Source organism: Dipodomys merriami, unplaced genomic scaffold, assembly GCF_024711535.1.
Source record: "Dipodomys merriami isolate MVZ:Mamm:240054 unplaced genomic scaffold, mDipMer1.0.p SCAF_4, whole genome shotgun sequence".
In the NCBI taxonomy this organism is placed as follows: domain Eukaryota; kingdom Metazoa; phylum Chordata; class Mammalia; order Rodentia; family Heteromyidae; genus Dipodomys; species Dipodomys merriami.
Window position 1 is genome coordinate 38,091,768 of NW_027205603.1, and position 19,618 is coordinate 38,111,385.

The 19,618-nt window shown below is 40.7% G+C and overlaps 2 protein-coding genes across 2 annotated transcripts in view; one reads left to right on the top strand and one right to left on the bottom strand.

The window, feature by feature from the left end:
- The first annotated feature begins 1,903 nt into the window (after positions 1 to 1,903).
- Positions 1,904 to 5,644, top strand: Bhlhe22 (basic helix-loop-helix family member e22). The gene has a single exon (XM_069990810.1). The coding sequence runs from the start codon at positions 2,774 to 2,776 to the stop codon at positions 3,908 to 3,910; it is 1,137 nt and encodes a 378-aa protein (XP_069846911.1). The 5' UTR covers positions 1,904 to 2,773; the 3' UTR covers positions 3,911 to 5,644.
- Positions 5,645 to 12,694: 7,050 nt separating this feature from the next.
- Positions 12,695 to 19,618, bottom strand: part of Cyp7b1 (cytochrome P450 family 7 subfamily B member 1) — a 164,084-nt gene continuing 157,160 nt past the window's right edge. The window contains exon 6 of the mRNA XM_069990811.1: positions 12,695 to 18,870. Coding sequence (XP_069846912.1) covers positions 18,583 to 18,870 — 288 coding nt within the window. The 3' untranslated portion in view covers positions 12,695 to 18,582. The remainder of the gene's footprint in view (positions 18,871 to 19,618) is intronic.

Consider the following 19,618-nt stretch of genomic DNA (forward strand, 5'->3'; position numbering starts at 1 on the left):
TCTGGTGGCTTACCAGCCGCTAAACCTGTCCACCTACCAGGCCCGGGAATAATAGATCCTTCCAAGTGGCCACTGTGGGGGCCTAAAGAAAGTTCCAAACCACCACAGAGATAGGCTGCATGGAGAATGAATCAGATTATTAGGATTCATTGAGTTACCCAGCCCACAAATCCTCAATCCTCCCATAAGTACTCAGGGATTTGGCGTGTTAATATCGCAGGGCACTCAAAACCAACTTACGTCTATCGAATAGGAAACCTGCCTTAAGTATGATCTCAGTGAAAACAAAGCTGCTAAATTGGAGGAGAAAATATCAACACTAGTGTCCGCATCTTCATAAAGGGAGAGGTTAACAGCCGCTAGGACCCAGGGAGAAAAGGAGGGAGCAAATTGGGAGTGAGGGGCCACCTGCATGCCTTTCAATCCCTAACGACTCCAGGGTAGGACCAGCCTTCCCGGGCAGGCCTGAGTCTCAGGCCCTGGAGCCTCCGCCGGCCCTTCTGCTCTAGCTCAATCATTCAGTTCCAGTAGAGCCAAAGGAGCCTTGGTGGGGGAGGCCGACTGCATGTTTTTTTTTTTCTTCTGCCCCCTGGAGATTGGATCTCAGGCAATTATTTTTGGAGAGAGAGCTCTGGGTCCCTTTCCAGGTGAAGAGGCAGACATTTTGAGGCAGCCTTCACCCTTTATGAAATAAGGTGCCCAACTGTTCTGATATTACCATTCAAACACAGGTTCTATGGTGAACCTCATTTGTGAATCTATTACAGAGATTAATAGATTATTTCTCCTTTTTCAACTAATTCTCAGTGGGGAAATTTAACCATATGGTAAGGAGAGAATTAGAATTTCATCACATTAGTGCAAAATGTAATGAAAAGAGTCCAACACCTGGGGCCAAGTCTGAAAGCCACAATTAAAAGGTTTTTAATGAAACCAGAGAAACCCCAACCAAACCGCACAGCCTTCCGAAATTCTGCCATGGAGGAAAGAATTACTGGAGGTGTTGGGGAATCGTGTTTTCACTTTTGTCACAAGGATGGAAACCAGCTGCTAAATGCCACGTGTTCTCAGCCACCAAGGGCCACACGGACAGTTTTCCATCCAGAGAGGAATACTGGCTTTCATCGTTCTTAACCTTTAATCCTCCAAGAGAAAAGAAACGCAGGCAGGTCCAGATGTCCCTAAACGTCCTCCTGACTGAGATGGTTTGGTTTCTGGCTAAATAAATATGCACAAATGCCCCCACTTGGACTATGAAAGGATTTGACTCTTGCTATTGGCTCTTCCTGGAATCAACTGGATTTTTCGGAAAGTTTGAGATGCCAGTTTCTTCCGTGCAGGAATCGTGTATCTCATAATCATTTATTTGGGAATCCACTGGGGGGGGGGGAAGCGCCCGATCCCATTCCTTTCCTTCTTTTTATTTCAAATCAAATGCGCTGCATAAGCAACTTGCTCTTCAGTTCTTTCCTTCCTTCCTTCCTTCCTTCCTTCCTTCCTTTCTTTCTTTCTTTCTTTCTTTCTTTCTTTCTTTCTTTCTTTCTTTCTTTCTTTTTTTCTTTTCTCCTTTTCTTTCTTTCTTTTCATTTCATTTTTCTCAGCCGGGTAGGAAATGGGCAGTGGCAGAGTGTGGAAAATGGGCAGGGGTGGGAGGGGGTGGGGAAGGGGAGCGAATTGCTTTGCTCTCTTACCAGCTGAAAAAATCTAGAGTAAACGCGGGGGGCAAGCCAGCTGGGACACTACTGTTCCCCTTCCCCCACCCCAAGTCCCATCTCCAATCCAGACCCCACGAACAGGGGTGGAGTATAAATTCTCGCCCGGAAGGGTAATTTAGCACAAGCTGAGACAGCAGTGGTGAGGGACGGGGACTGGGGGGTGGGGTGCGGTGGGTGGGGACGTCTGCTTTCCACGGGACTCCCAGGCTTCGCCGCCGATCTCCAATTTGCTGAAGGAGCAAAGAACATCCTCGGCTCTAAGTAGGGCTTTTAGTGTGCTCATTGATGAGTGAAAGTCGCCACACATGTCAAGCTAAAGGCAGTTGTTGGGTTACTAACAGGACCCAGCGCCTTGCAAACATATGCGCTAGGCTGTGTATACAGATGGCAGGCAGAATAATGGAGCAGGCGCCTTTTATAAAGCGCTAGCTGCTGCCTGTCTTCAGACCTGGGAAATGAAACTATTCAGACTCGCGGCCAGATAGCGCCTGCGATTGTTTGTTACCGTTTTAATCCTATTAATTAAAACGTTAACCTGATTGGGTAGAAAGCGCTATCCCAACAGGCAAGTCTTCTTCATAATAACCTACTCAGAGATAATGATGTAAAAGACTCCCCCGTCTGTGGCGGCGGCTGCTTGATGGGTCCGGAAATCTCTTGAAGGTGAATCGGAGCAAGATAAACGGTGCGAAGCGGAGGCGCGCGGCGGGGCTCAGAGCGGCGGCGGCGGCGGCGGCGGCTCCGGCGGCGGCGGCGGCTCCACTCCCTGCGCGCCCACCCTCCCACCATGCGGGGCCGCGGCCCATGGTGAGCCCCAGCAGCCAGCACCATCGGCTGGAGACGAAGAAGAAGAAGAAGAGGAGGCGGCGAGCGCGGGGGAAGGCGAAAAAGAAAAAGAAAGAAGGGGAGAGGGCTGTCGGCAGCCCCGGGACCCACCCGCGCACCAGCTCCCGAGCCCGGCTCGCGCGCGTCTCCCGGACCGCCTGACTCCCGAGCCCGGAGCAGCGGCGGCGGCGGCGGCGGCCGGCCCCGGGCTACACGCCGGCCGGCACCGGACCATGGAGCGCGGGCTGCACCTCGGTGCGGCCGCCGCGAGCGAAGACGACCTCTTCCTGCACAAGAGCCTGGGAGCCGCCACGGCCAAGCGCTTGGAGGCGGCTTTCCGCTCCACGCCCCCGGGCATGGACTTGTCCCTGGCCCCGCCGCCCCGGGAGCGGCCGGCGTCCTCCTCCTCGTCGCCCCTGGGCTGCTTCGATCCCGCTGACCCCGAGGGGGCAGGGCTGCTGCTGCCGCCGCCTGGAGGAGGAGGCGGCGGCGGCGGCGGCGGCGGGGGCGCGGGAGGCGGCGGCGGCGGCGGCGGCGGGGTGAGTGTCCCCGGGCTGATCGTGGGCTCCGCTGGCGTTGGGGGTGACCCTAGCCTAAGCAGTCTGCCAGCCGGGGCTGCCCTGTGCCTCAAGTATGGCGAGAGTGCGGGCCGAGGCTCGGTGGTGGCTGAGAGCAGCGGCGGCGAGCAGAGCCCCGACGACGACAGCGACAGCCGCTGCGAGCTGGTGCTGCGGGCGGGAGGCGCCGATCCACGGGCTTCCCCGGGCGCGGGAGGCGTCGGGGTCAAGGCGGCCGAGGGCTGCTCCAACGCCCACCTCCACGGGGGCGCCAGCGTCCCCCCGGGGGGCCCGGGCGGAGGGGTCAGCGGCGGCAGCGGCGGCGGCGGCGGCGGCTGTGGCGGTGGCGGTGGAGGCGGAGGGAGTAGCAAGAAATCCAAAGAGCAAAAGGCCCTGCGACTGAACATCAACGCCCGGGAGCGCCGGCGGATGCACGACCTGAACGACGCGCTGGACGAGCTGCGCGCCGTGATCCCCTACGCGCACAGCCCCTCGGTGCGAAAGCTCTCCAAGATCGCCACGCTGCTGCTCGCCAAGAACTACATCCTCATGCAGGCGCAGGCCCTGGAGGAGATGAGGCGCCTGGTCGCCTATCTCAATCAGGGCCAGGCCATCTCTGCCGCCTCCCTGCCTAGCTCCGCGGCGGCGGCGGCGGCGGCCGCTGCCCTGCACCCCGCGCTCGGCGCCTACGAGCAGGCGGCCGGTTACCCGTTCAGCGCGGGGCTGCCCCCGGCCGCCTCCTGCCCGGAGAAGTGCGCTCTGTTCAACAGCGTCTCCTCCAGCCTCTGCAAACAGTGCACGGAGAAGCCTTAAACACACCCCAGAAACACAAAAACACCAATACAACCACCAAACATCAGACCGACCCAAAAGCTAGAGGAAAGCAACAAGCTGCTCCCCGTCCTTTCTTTTGGTCCTCTCTTAGTTTTGCTTTCTTTCTTTTTTTTTTTTTTAAACAGTTGCAGGACAAACAAAGCAGAGGCAAGAACTGAAAAGTATCTGAGACAAATTGGACTTTCAAGCCGTGACATCCTCAGCATCTCGGTGGGTGGGGAGGGTGGGAGGAGGGAATTAGAGTTTGGGATGGAGTGCGGATCTCTTTTTTTTGTGTGGTGGTGGTGGTGGTGGTTTCTCTCAGCAAAGTGACAACTTTGGTGGCAGCCTAGACCGCCAGGAAGCAAAAGTCTTCCTTCAAGGTGAAAAATAAGTTCGAGAAGTACTGTACTGCTCGTTATTAAGTGTGGGGAGTATTGAATGACAAAATGCCAATCCTAGCACTGAAGGGGACAGGAGGAGTCCTGGGTTGGAAGGCAGGGGGAACAGAATATTCATTCAGACAAATCAGAAAGGGCACTTGAAAAATGAATTTTGATTCTGAGCCAGGAGGAAAACTTGAAATGTAGACTTATTTAAGCGGGGAGGGGGGTGGGAAACACACAGAGAGACATGTTGCTATGAAAGACTTGTATTTTTTATTGTCTCTGAACTTTATTCCAGTGAAGACGCTCAAAGTTTTGGCGAGAGTGATATAAACACAACTGACTGTGGCTGAAAGAATTGCATTTAGATATATTTATGTGCACCTTGTTACTTTATACTCTGCAATGATGTATTAATGATTCATGGTATTTATTTGTTATTCTTCTATGATCCTTCCACATCAACGGTATTTATCATGTGTTAAGGTCATGGGTCCTATGTGCAGTTTTTTTTAATGCCTCTAAAATTCTGTTTTATAGATTAACTTATACTGCGTGCCAAGTGTTTAAAGGTTTATTTGCCAACAAATATGAAGACAAATATTGATGTATCTGAGCTGCTTAAGTTTTTGAAAGATCACCTGGATATTTTCAGTTGCATCATCCCTGTATTTAAATTGAGCTTTAATAAATTGCTTCAGTCCAAAAATTACAGGAAAGGTGTATTCTTAATTGATGGATGAATTGAGCTCTATTTTGAAAAGGGACTTCTTTGCATTCCAAAAGTGTAAAACATCACAGCAATAGATCCTAAGTAAGAATGAGCTAAGCAAATATTTTTTTCCAGGCTGTGCTGTGCATTTGTAAAGGTCTAATTTAATTGCTTTTAATATATATGTACATATATAAGTTATTTTAACTGTGGAGAATTATTTAAGTTAAAAGACTGGTTTGATTTGCTTATGGTGTGAAATTCTTTGTTATTTTTTTAAAAAAATAAAAATTTAAAATAAATAAAAAATAAAACTAAGGAAGAGCAAGAAGCTATTTACCCAAAGTGAGCTTTCAGTTTTAGTTTGCATGGCTGTTTGTCTGCCTTTCCATCCTATTTAAAAAAATCAAGAAAACTTTTTTTTAAAAAAAATGCAGTCCTGCTATTTTCCACTCCTTGCAGATACTACAAATTCAATTTGTCAAGTTGGATGGTGAGTTGGGAGTTGTGATGGATCTATTGGTGGGGTTTGGATGTGTAAAGAATGATATATACATATATATTAAATAGGCCAATCAGACTATGACAGCTATGTATGACCATTTGTATGTGTATCTATGTCAGAAAGAATCTTTATTAAAATATTTTGATCAAACATTTTTATTATGCTGTGCTTTGTGGAAAGAGCAATCACCTCTTTGTTGAAAGGTAACAAAAAAGAAAGGAGTTTCAGAGAAGGTAGGGCAGGGATGCAAATCAGGGGTAGTCTTCATTTACTTACTTACTTTCAAAAAGATCTTCAGCTGAGCCAGGCCATGGAAGGAGAGGTGACAGGGGTCAGTGGGAGGATGCAGAAGAGGTCCAGAGCTTCCAGCTCTGTCATGGCCTTACAAGGCCTTGCTGTCTCTGGAGTTCTTTTCTACTTGTGTGACTTAGATTAAGTTCCAGGGCCTGCCAAAGTAGGTAAAGTTTCTTAAATTTTTTTATCAAAATTTCTATATTCAAATGCTTTAAGACCAAGGAAAAGAGATGGATTTGCATTCTTAGAACATTAATTTTATTGTGGATGTCTACTGTTTTGTGACAAAAGAAATGACTAAGTTCAATTATAAGAGTTTAAATAATGTTCATAGAAGTTTCCAGGGCTTCCTGTAGGCATTGCTTGTTAGTGAAATTTTTAGATGTTTGGATTACGTTGGGCTTGGATTCTGTCAGGATGATGTATCTACTTTTATTTGGAGTTCTATATTGCCCTCAGATGTAGATGTGATTTGTGTTGGAGTAGAGGTTTTAGAGATGGCTATAGAGTTGGTGATGTGTTGGTAAAGAAAGTATAGTGTTTCTTCTGTCCCCAGTATGCTAAATGCACTTTTGTCTGTATAGCTTCAGCTCATAAAGATATCCCTAAATGCCATCAAACTTAGTGGGGGGTGAGGGAGGATATTTTCTGCTCCACTTGGCATCAAAGAAGATTAATCAGAACCTGTAACTTTTCAGAAAACATAACAGCAAAAGGCCTTGAAGCTGGAGCCCTCCCAGACTAGGAGTGGGGGTAGAGAGAAGGAAAGAGACCAGGGCAGCCCCCAGGCAGGAGGAGACCAGTCTCTCAGCATTTACCAGACAAAGCCTGGGTGCTTCTAATTATGATTATTAAAACAATTTCCATGACGATGTCTAATATTATGTTAATTTGAAAACAACTGTGTATGAAAACTGTCGACTATAATACCTAAATTCATTTAATGAAACACATCGTTAAGGCAATTAAACCTCCTGGATGTGATTAAGAAACATAATTACGACACTGTTCTGCACCATAATTGGGTGTCTTTAATCAAGGGGTAAAGTGATCAGCAACACAGCCATTAGTTTGTATTGTTCTGGCCCTGCTGTCCATCATTCTGATTAGGAATTAGCCACAGCCACCACCAGTAGAATTTTTCCTCCTTTTGTATATACACATCATAGGGGACACATTTGTTGCAGGATTTACTCCTAAATATTTCTACTTATTAAGAAAACTACTTTGGAATACTTCTCTACAACCTCTGTGCTGTTCAACTCTTCTTAAAAATTGGACAGAATAACAAATCCTGAACTTCAAGAATAAAGAAATGCTCATCTCCCACTCCCCCCTTACCTTTTAGTCACAGCCTCCCAGCTTCTGCCTGAACAAACATGAAATGGATGGGGGTGGGCACAGGAGGAGAATGGGGATAATAAGTTAAAATAGCAGGTGAACAGGTATCACTAACTTGAGTGCACCAAGGTTAATGTTATGTGTTTTATTTTAGTGATTTCAGAAAACAAAAAACCTGTCCAGAGCCAAAAGGGGGTGTGTTTGTGATTTTAAGAATAGCATGAGAATCTGAAAAACAGGAGAAAGATCTTTGGATTCTATTTTTTAGGCCCTCCTCTTAACCTTTGCAACGTTTCTTCAACACCAACGTTTGAAGGAAAACAATGGGTGGAGAGAGCCCTCTTTCCTTGCCAACAACTTCCTTGGGTGACTTTTCTTCCAAAGTTTTAGTCTAGAATCTTTTCCCTAGAATCTTTTCCCACAGCTGTGTGGGGTTGTCTAGCCACAAATAAGCCCACGTGGTCAGGGAGTCTGAGGACCATAAGTTTCCAGTGATATTAGGTAAATTCTCTTGGAGAAGAGCAGACACCCTCACCCAAGAAGACCTCAGGGCTCCAGGGCTTGCCAGGGTAGAAGGGCCTCACCTGGGCCTGTTCTGGCACCCACTGTGCCTACATTGGGAGCTTCTCCCACAAGTGCCTTACCAGCCCATTTCTGGGATTCCGGAGCTTAGAGTGCAGGTGAGGCCAAGTGTGAAGGCTGAGTCCCACCTGCCTTTCTGTTCTCACTTATGTCTTGTGGCTAGTTTGACGCTGGGCACTGATAGAAGCTTCAGCTGATGACTAGTAGTCAATGATCATCTCGAAAATTTTCTCTAGTTACCCCTTCTACTCTTTCTGTATGGTGTGTGTGTGTGTGTGTGTGTGTGTGTGTGTGTGTGTGTGTGTGTGTGTGTGTGTGAAACTGTGATGCCCCCTCCACTCTGCAGTCCTATACTCTAAAACCTTGTGTTCTGGAAAATTTCTCCAGAAATTCCCTTTGCTACACCCCTTTTGGTCTTGGACACTAGAACTGACCCTTGCTATAGGACCCCGGCCCCATGATTAGTCTAGAATGAATGGCATTGACTTTTCCAATGTAATGACTTATGAAAGATATAATCATGTGTTAAATTGAATCCTCCGTTTAACTGTTAATGGTGTGCTCTGGGCACATTTACGTATTAGATGCTATGGTAACTAATTACCACTAGGAAAAGGGATAATACACTCCCCAGACTGAAAAATAATGATGAGAGTTCACTTTCCCTGTCTCGCAGCAAATTGTGGCGGCTCTGCCCAATGGAGCAAGGGACAGAGAGGAGATCGGAGCTCTGCAAGTGTTCCTGGATGGACCGCGGGAGGTAATGAATCCTGGTCAGCCAAGGCTCCTTAGTCAAACCTTTTAATGAGAACGTGATTCAGGGGTATAGGGTGTGGAGAGGGGAGCGAACTCCACAACGGTGCCTCCACACAAAATTAAATCGCAAAACCTAAACAGAAGAAACATAAATAAGTTTTCTTTTAATTAAAATGCAGGTCAGACTAAATTATCCACATGCCAAGCAACTTTACATCAATTAACTTTAAAAAAATTGTTGTGTGGGCAAAACATAATTGAGCCTATCTCCCTGACGCTCTGCATTGGCATTTATAACTCTAATGCCCCTGAATCGGCCAAGCCAATGAGCTGCAGGTTGATTTAAACTGGGCGATTTAAATCACACGTTAGACACAGTTGGAGGGAAAACCAGGAGACAACAACTTCGGTTCTAAAGTAAAAGGAAAAACAGCAACAACCACCCAAACTTTCAGGATGAGTCCTTTTCGCTGGACCAGATCTCTGGTTCTTGTTGACTGGTGTGTGTACTGGAGAGCGGGGCTCTGCAGTCTGTGCGGGAGGTCCGGGAGCCTGTTCGGTCCAAGTTCTGGCCAAGTCTTTGCTGGGGTCACCTAATAGACACCCGGGACCAGGGGGTGGTCCTCCACCCCACCCACCTTCCCCGGGTTGTAGACAAGCCCGGAGGCGGGTTTTACAACGCGGGGCCTCACCGAATACTTCCCGAGAGAGACTCAGGACCCTTGCCGTACAACTCCCCTTCTCCCTGGGTTCTCTAATAGACGCGATTGCGATTCGACTTCCAAGTTTTCAGCGGCTCTGCCTTCAACTCTTCCAGGGGAGGGGTCGTCATTAGGATTCTGGGCCCTGCACCCTTCCTGAAGGATAGATAGATCTACACATAGCTACCATGCTTCAGGGTGGAGGGACACAGCTAAGTCAAACCCGAGAATTCTGAAAAAGGCCCTAGTTTAAAACCCCACAGAACTCTTGCTTGCTCACAAGGCAGGGGCACTCTTTACTTGCCTTTCCCGATGCTGATTTGGGTTAAATTCTACCATCCTAAATTACTTGTGTAAATCATTCATCTTAATATGATCCAAGAGACTTTTCCGGGCTGTTGTAAAATAATGAGGTACCTTTGAACGTGTGTGCATGCACCTCTCTCTCTCTCTCTCTCTCTCTCTCTCTCTCTCTCTCTCTCTCTCTCTCTCTCTCTCTCTCTCTCTCTCTCTCTCTCTCTCTCTCTCTCTGTGTCTCTCAGTCTCCCCCCCTCTCCCCCCCCTCCGTCTCCCTCCGCGCCTCCCAATTCTCTTATGTTCTTGAATTCGGGTAATACAGAAATACAGCTTAGAGAGCTTTAGAAGGGAAATGGTTAGCCTGTAAAGAGAAAGAGCTATTCCCAAACCCCCATACAACATGGACAAGCCTATCTTACAAGTCAAAATATCCAGAATGCTTTGATAGAGAGTTGGCTCTAATTATGCACAATGGATATCACTCTGCTTCCCAGCTTGAGAAAGAGTTAATTCTTTCCCAAAGACCATAGTTGCCCTTGTCGTCTCAACCTGATTCAGAGATGTAATAAAAAATGAAGCAAATTTATGATCTGTTTCAAGCATTTTATTGCTGTATTTTTAAATTCATATATGCACATATAAGAACTATGATCTGTGAATAATTTGAAATGCTATAGCAGAATGATATATTTTCGATAAAACATAACCATATCTTTATATAATTGTGGCAGATTAAAAGAAAAAAGAAAAATAGATTTCGAATGTGGACCAAACTGAAAAACTAATGACAGCCATCAACTGCTAACCAACCATAAATTAACATCTTCATCAAATGCTAAAATGGTATTACTGGTTATATAAAGCAATTATTATTTCTCCTTATAAGTTTTTAAATAAAGTTCAATAATATTTAAAGGATCTACTATTTAGGAATGTTTCTCAGCTTAAAGATTTCATACTTTTTTAAAACTCTTGAATGGTATCAATTCAAATCTGCTACCTTAATAGAGATGTTTTAAGGATGAGAATATAGATTTAAACATGAAAATGCTTCATTTTATATATTTATTCTGTTCTGGAAATTACAAAGGGATTTGGTGCAGGGATTTCTATTAAATACCTTTACTTGTTCTTTGAAAATACAAATAATATCTGATTATGGGGAGTCTTGGACCATGTATCTAACTAGTTAAATCATTCATTGTCTGTTCAAGTAAGAATGAGTACATTTGTTAGGAATAGTCTCTCTGCAGTCCCATGCCAGGCTGAGTCTCTGCCCTTCACTTATTAAGGCTTTGATGAAAGCAAATAATTTTCTTAGCCTGGCCTCTACAGAAACACAAAGAGGAATGAAAAAGGATGTTTTGTATCTTGATGTTTCATGAAGCAGGGCCAATTAATGTATCTTACTTTAATTTTCTTTTAAAGCAGCACAGTGCATAAACATATCTAAAATATGTTTCTCAAAAGTGTGAAATCAAAAAGAATATTATTACTTAGCAAAGTGCTTTTGAAACAATTTAGAAACATATTTTAATGAAAGAAAATGAATGAAATGAATGATGGAGAATATGGGTGGCACACATTCTTTAATTATGTCTGTTTCTCAGTTGTTCTCTACCGTCTGTTAACCTTGGGAATACTAGGTGGTCATCTGTAAAGGCTGACAAGTAAGGAAGGTCTTCAAGTTGTTCACTCCTAGGATGCTACCATACGTTAAATTTTGCAAGCTTGTGTAGCCTGATCCCTTCCTTCTCCTAAAGTGAAAACTCTTATAACTTTTCTGTACATCTCAATTAGTTCCAAATATAAAGGACCTGAAAAAGAATATTTGAGTATTCAGTCTGGAGGAAATACTACTTACATGCCACTAACTTCCTTAAAAATTCAAAAATGATTTCAAATACTTAAAAATTCCTTTAAAAGTATAAGTCAAAGGCATTTATAAAACTTTCATTATAGTAGTTCTCATGATGATAGAATCAAAGCATTTCACTTAAACATTAACTTGACAATAAAAGCCAAACACATTTATCAGAATGTTTGAATTACTTGTCAAGTAATGATGGCATACACTTACTGTTAATTATAACGGCTAGTTCTTAGAAATAAAAGTTATGTGAGATGAGTGTTTAAATCTGATTCATAGTGAATCATTGATAGTAATACATTTACCTGTTCTTTGCATGCATAGTTTCTCTTTGTTGTGACAAATTGTTGTGACAAAGAATGCTTCATGATTCAGTCTCTAGCTGTTTTCTGTATAGTCTGCAATGCATTATATATATCCTTATAGAAACATATATAGGAATTTACAATATAAACTATATTTCAAATAATTAATGATAATATCAATTAATCTTTTAAAACTCCAACATAACCATTGAACGTTTTTATCCATCTTCTCCTTGGATAGAAAATTCACATTATTAGTCACATAATCATGGCTGATTCTAGAAAGTTCTTCTAGTTTTCTTTTACTCAGTAAATGTTTTATAAAATAAAATTGAAAGCAAAAATAATTATTTCACAGAATCATATTTAATGAGCAATTTATTCTAGTTAGCAAATAAAGAATGGTGCACTTATTACAGAGCATCTCCTAAAAGAGGTTAACTGCTGTTATCTGCACAGTATCTGTTATCTGCACACTCTTAATATATTTGTAACAGAGGGTAACTCAGATTCCTGTAGCACATTAATGACTCACAGGAGTGTTCCTAAGAAAAGCCAAGTGTCCCAGTAAACTAAGTAAATTCTGTGTTGTGCATTGTTTGCTTTGCTATATAATATTCAGTTTTATGATTAAATTGAATATGCTTCAAATGGTCCTTAGCTTTATTCATTATCTGTAGTAAAGTGAAGAAAGCTGCAGAAGATAAAAATTACATCTAGTGAGATTTCTTTCCCATTTCTTATTCTTATACATCTCTTCCACTGAATAAAAGTGACTATTAAGAATTGTAGCCCCACCAGGTTAGTCTGCTTAAAATAAACATTATAAATGTAGAGATAGTTCTTGGATCTGTTATAACCTACACAGAAGTAACTAAGTTAAGATTAATTGAAAGATACTATGAATACTGTATTGGAAGTGGAGGGATAGGGATGTGAGAGATAGGAAATCATTCTGAAAATAATTTTCTATGTGCAATCAAATCTTCTGTCACCCAATGTTCTTAGTAGGGAAATGAGACAAAGATACTGACCTGTGCCTTAAAAGTTAATTTATTTATTTTTGTTGTAAATAAAAGAACATTAAAGATTATAGTCACAAAATACCCAAACTTCTTATTTAACCTGTTAAAGATAATTTGCTTCCTTATACATTCTCATATTTAAAAAATAAAAAAAATCATGACCAAATATACCAGAATAATAGTTAATAGTTTACAGTATTTTTATGTCTAAAACATTTTTAAAATATAATCATTGACATTACCTATTTTACATTGTACAGTTGAAGTTTTATGAATTAAAATTAACTTACTCTAAAAAGTAGCATAGACAAATTAATCATTTAAGTTGAAAAGGGCAGACCTCAATGATCACTGACAGATTAACATTATGAAGTAATGGTTGCTTTTGATAAAGACTACAAATTTTATGTGATCTCTCATATTTCAAAATAGTCCTACAGGGAATGTAAACTTGGCATGCTAACTTTTTCATAATTGAGTATGTGAATATGATACCTAATAATGCTGTGCTAGAAAATAAAAGTTTGCAAAACTAACTAATTTAAAGTGTCCATTTTAAGGACATGGAATTATTGTTTATATAACTGTTGCCATTCTTTTAAACTAAGATCAAGAACTGGATAACCTTTGTGCCTTGGTCTTTGAAGGGATTTTACTGTTAAGTTAGAAGCTATTAAAAGGGAATATTAACTCAAATCACATTTTACAAAAAAATAACAAGTAACCATGAACATTCTGAGCATAGAAGTTCCTCTGCCTTAGACATATGACCCAATACTGAATAATAAAATAATACATCCCAGAAGGACCAAAATAAGGAAGATAAAAGTACCCTATGAGTTATTCACTAAGCAGAAATTAAAATATGATAATTTCCAGTGTCTTCTCTGTTGCAACAACAGTAAACTATGCTACTAAGTTGAATTAAAGAATATGGCAATTACTATCTCCAGCAATATGGCATGGTGAAATCCTAGTACAAAATGAAAAGCGAACGCACTATGTTGTGCAATAGGAGATAAAGCCTAGGCCTCAGGATGGACATAAGTGGTGTGTGTGTATGTGTGTGTGTATGTGTGTATGTGTGTGTATGTGTGTGTGTGCACTCACACATGTGCATGTGTGTGAGAGAAAGACACATACGCAGAAACAAAAAGAGACACACACAGAAACAGAATTGAAGAAAGGGAGAAGAGAGAGACAGAAACAGAAAAAGAGAGAGAGAATCAAGAACTCTGCATGAAGTCAATAATTTCTAAAGCCAACATATTTGGTGGGTAAAATGAAAAGAAACTTTGCTCCACAGAGTCAGGCTGTAAGTAAAGTTGTCTATCTTGGCCTTGTATCTACAAGAAACTAACAAATAAAGGAACAGCCATTTCTGTCTATTCCTAATTATGGGGCTGAATTCCACTTGCTTTAGAGCTAAAACCCATAATATGCTAGTAGTGTCCCTTTTGCTCCTAAGTACCCAAGCCCAACATTTCAAGTAATCTGAGTTTGATAATGAGATTAGCAGTCAGACAAAAATGAATACAAATTCTCTCTAGAGGGATGAATTTTAAACCCAGATCTTAAAATTTTTCCTGAGACAAAATTCCAAGGAACAGGGCTTAGTAATCAAGCCATAGCAAGTAGAAGCTAAATGAAAAAATAAATTATGGAATCAGATCCACAGGATATAAAGTATGTTTGCTTAGTATTGCTAAAGAAATGAAAGATAATATTGTGTGTATGCTGAAGGAACAAGATGTTCTAAAAAATGACTACGTGGAAATGAAGAACTGAAAGAAATTCTCAAACAACAGAAAGCAATCATTGAACTTCAGAAACTCCATGAAATGGAAAATTTGGAAGTTGACAAGTTGGAGACATCTTGTCTGAAAACTGACTATCAGAGATTACATAAAAAGAAGTAGATTGGATAGCTCTGAAGAAGGAAACTAACAAACTCATAATGTCTCAGGGAAAATGAAGCCTGTCATGAACTAAATGTGTGAGACAGATGTAGTTGGAGACAAAGTTTATAGACGTGTAGGAGTGCTGGCCACTTTCATGGGAGAATGAGAGGTTGTTTCAAAAGTTTTGCTTTGTCCCTACCTCCAATCCCCCAATCAACTGTCCCACTCACATGGCTCCATTACGGGGTAAGCACAACAGTGAGATGTGGTGACTGCATATTATGGAATACTGTGCTTCATTTAGGAGTAAAGAGCAAATACTCATGGAGCATTTTGGATATCTATTCTTTCTATCTATCTATCTATCTATCTATCTATCTATCTATCTATCTATCTATCTATCTATCTATCTATCTATCTATCTATCTATCTATCAATCTATCTATCTATCTATCTTTCTATTTATCTATCATCTACCTATCATCTACCTATTTTTTTGGTGCTAGTCCTGGGGTTTGAACTCAGGGATGGGCGCAGCTCCACTTCTGGCTTTTTGGGTAGGTTAGTGGAGATAAAAGTCTCACAGACCTTCTTGATCAGGCTGGCTTTGAACCATAATCCTTATATCTCAGCCTCCTGAGTAGCTAGGATGACAGGTATGAACCACTGGCACCTGGCTTGGATGTATATTTTTAAAACAGAAAGCTTCATAAAAAACAGAAAGGCTATGCTTTGTAGAGAATATATTTATGAAAGTTAAAAACAAATGATGCCAAGATGATTATATAGATAGATATGCATATCAAACACTTTACATTGCTTGATAGTAAGGGCTATGATGTTAAGTTTTAGAGAAGAAATAAAAAGTAAGCCAAGGGACCTTGCTTAGACCAACTATAATTGTATGCCATGAACTGAAGAGAACAAAAAGTAGAATTACCCAGCTCCCAAGCCAAACTAAAGTTTAAGAAAAGAAGAAACAAATTCAGTATTGAGTCAAAAAACAGATTAGGTACCTTATACACAAAAGAAACTGAAATAAACTAAACAAATTACCTTTGATATAAGTTAGAAACAGAAAACACAGTAAGAAAAGATCATACAATTGATGCCCACAATGATATATAATACAGGAGCAGAGTCAGGTAATGTTCAGGGAGAATGGATGCCAATATTCCATACTCAAAAGATGTCCTTCTCAGACTCCAGAATCATCATGTGACATGTATATATAAGGCAAAAAGAAACTAAGGATTTTAAAAATGAACAGAACATGTTAAAGGAGTAAGAGAGAAGAAGCAGACTGGACAATTAAATTGACTAACATCTAACCCATCAATAACATGAAAGGAAGCATGAAGAATATGCAGTATCTTCCATATGCTACGAAGAAGTAACTATCAACCCAGACTTGTACACGCACCTATCCAACTTCTGGTATTTACCCAACAGCCTGGAAATCACTTGGTAAAAGAAATGTTTGTACTCCATGTTCATCACAACACTGTTTTACATTAGCCAAGTTATGGAATCAGCCTCAGTGTCCAACAGAGGAATATCTGAATTCAATATGCAGTAGAGCTACAATGGAATACTAGCCACACCCAAAGGGAAATTCTAATGTTTGAGACATTAGATGTGATTGGAGAACATTATCCAAAATTAAGAAAAAAAAAGCCTGGCATAGAAAGACAAATACCACATATTCCTGCTTATGTATGAATGTAAAATATTTAAGTTTGTAGAAGCAGGGAGTAAGATGGGGCTTGCAGAAGTAGAAGAGCATGAGAATAGGATGATGAGTCAAAGAATACAAAATCTCAATCAGGAAGACTCTTTTTTTCTTTCTTTCCTTTCTCTCTGAGTTCTGTTGCAGTGAATAAGATTAATAATAGAGCTATATGTTTTAAAATTGCTAAGAGAACACATTTCAAATGCTCTTAGACTTAAATTATAAATGTGAAAACATAGTATCATATGCATATATAGGTATATATTATATATATAAACATGTTGACTCAAGTATGGTACATACAGGGTAGGATTTCAATGTCAGATCTGTTTCAAGCTACTAACTTATAGTTCAACAAAATGAATACCAGGAAGCTGAAACATGTATTATCAGAAGGGAGGTTGCTCAAGGAGAAGGAGAGCAGATGAATGGAGAGAGAAAGAGTGACTGGTGAATACAGTCATAGCATTCAACATATATATGTGAAAATGGAACAGGTAACTTAACTGGATGGGACCAATGGGGGAGAACATGAAAGGGGTATCATTGATGGAAATGCTTTGTACTCATAACTTGACATGTTGAATTACAGAGTTAAGAATTTGAGGTGATGGATATGTTATCTGACTTTATTTTATGATTTCACCTTGTATTCACAAGTCATACCATCACTTTGTACCCTGTAAACTTATTCAATTATAAATGGTTTCTTTGCAATAAAAAGAGAGAGAAGATAAAGACCTCCTCAATCAGGTAAAACCAAAATACTAGTATACATACATGTGGACTAGCTCAATGCTCAGAGCATGTACTTCAGGGAGGAGAAAATAATGCTAGACTGCCTTATTTAATTACTAAATACTGTAGGAGAAGCATTTAGTAATTTAAAATTCATTTCTTGTTTTTAAAGCAAATTTCTGAATTATTAGTTTCCAGTCAACGCAGCAGGAACTAACTGGGTTAATTACTTGCTGTGTCTCTTTATATACTGTATATTTTTTTACACCAAATGTCAAATTGGCTTAGTAAGCCAATATTAGAGATCTTTAACCAGGTGCTGGTGGCATAGGGCTATAATCCTAGCTACTCAGGAGGTGGAGATCTGATGATTGCAGTTAGAACTCAGCCTGGACAGAAAAGTCTATGAGACTCTTATTTCCAATAAACTACTCAGAAAAACAGGAAGTGGTGTAGTGGCTCAAGTGGTAGAGAGTTAGACTTGAGCACAGAGAGGCTCAGGGAAGGCACCAAGCACTGAGTTCAAGCCCCAGGATAGGCAAAAGAAAAAAGAAATTGGACTCAAAGTGCTTCACTGTATCATATGAAATTATATTGTATTATATAATGCCATACTCCAAAATAATGCAAATGAATTCCAAGTGTAAAAGGTAAGATGAAAAGAACAAACATTGTTATCTAGTGTCCCAGGTTTTATAAATGGAAACATTTAGGACAGTGTTTATTGCAATACTGACATACCTCTTACAGTTTATACTAAAGCCAAATGCTACAGTGAATGCTGAAATGATTTCAACATTTGGTCCTGTAATAAACCTAATCCTAATGTCTAGGGCAATGGCAGAATTGGTGTTTTCTTATACACTAAATCTTATCAGCATCTAACATGAACATGAGAGGTCTTATATAACAAGAAATTTTGTTCTATTGAGCCACAGTATACAAAGTAATAAAAAACATTTATGGATGATTAAATGTGGAAGTGAAGTCAAAACATTTAATCTGCTGCAAAACTCATTTAATGCAAATGTGCCCCAGCAATATAGATATTATTGATATTATAGTTGAAGGGAACATTTTCATATAGTGTAGCTCACAGAAATTTAATTTCCATCTTTGAGAATTTAGAACTTGTTAGTCTAGGTCCATTTCTAACACATTTTTCCCCCCAGTGGTACATAAAATGTACTTTTACATATTAGAGAAGAATTTGAGTGACTTAAAATTCTCCCATTGCCAAATTTATGGCTGAGAAGTTGCACTTATTAAACCAAGTGAAAAATCACACTAAGTGGAAGCTTTCAAAAGCCATTTTGAACTTCGAGTGATTCTGAGGATCATTTTAATGCCACCATACTGCTTTAAGTTTTGTGACCATGTACAAAATAGGACTGACCTCAGATAAAATATAAATTGGCACTTCTAAAACAAATATGCACAGCAATAACATTTGGAGAAATGAAGAACAGATAAGCAAGTTTATGACAGGCTCATTCCTGCAGATTTCATTCCCCTCTTTCTGTTTCTCTAAGCTTTTGCCTTATACCTAAAGGAAACATCAGATTCCGGATATTGAATACCTAACAACAAACGGCTGTGGTTTTGTCTTAGAGGTTGGTTGTCAAGTATTTCAAAATCAAAATATGTTAAAAATAAAAACAACAGAAGCTTTATTTCAGCAATGGCTAGAAATCGGCCTGGACATTTGTTGGCTCCAAACCCAAAAGGCATTATGTAGAATTTCAGCTTCTTCCCTCTTTTGAAAAAGGTAGTTTTCTTCTTACCACCGTCAACAAAGCGATCAAATCTAAATTCCTATAAAGAAGAACGAACAGTGTTAGTTTTACTTGAAGCCAAGGGTCAGTGGTTTATGCCTGTAATGTTTACTACTCCGTAGGCTGAGATCTGAGAATGGCAAAGGGTTCAAAGCCAGCCTGGACAAGAAGGTCTGCAGATCTTTATCTTCAATTAACCAGCAAAAAGTCAGAAATGAAGGCATAACTCAGGTGGTAGAATGCCAGCTTTGACTATAAAGGTAAGAGAGAATATCCAGGCCCTGAGTTCAAGCCCCAGTACATAACCACCCCCCTCATCCCTAACTCACAAAGTTTTATGTGAATAGTTTGAGTTCAGATCTAACAAGTTGCCAGGTATCTCTTCCTGTTTTCAAAAGCATCAGAGAAACAAAAATTGATTATGTGTATCACACATGTGAACTTAGAAATCTAACAAACCCTCAAATGCTACCAGGAAATGATTTCTCCATATACAAGTAAAATCTAAACACCTAAGTGACTTCTTTTCTGTCTTTCTGTTTCTTTCCTAGTGATTTAATTTTCTGTGGCTATCACAAAATACTTGATACAGGGAAAATTATAAAGAAAAGGGGTTTGTTTTGGCTCAGGATTCTGGACTCTGAGATGCCCAAGATACAGTGCTCATAAGGAACTTGTACTGCTTCACTTCATGGTGGAAAGAAGGAAGACAATTGTTTGTTGAATAAAATTTACAGGAGATTTGGAACTTATTAGACTGTCCATTGTATTTTATTCATATACTCTGT

What these genes read in the sequence shown, in the direction of transcription:
- Bhlhe22 (XM_069990810.1), top strand. Translation starts at nt 2,774, where the DNA reads ATGGAGCGCGGGCTGCACCTCGGTGCGGCCGCCGCGAGCGAAGACGAC.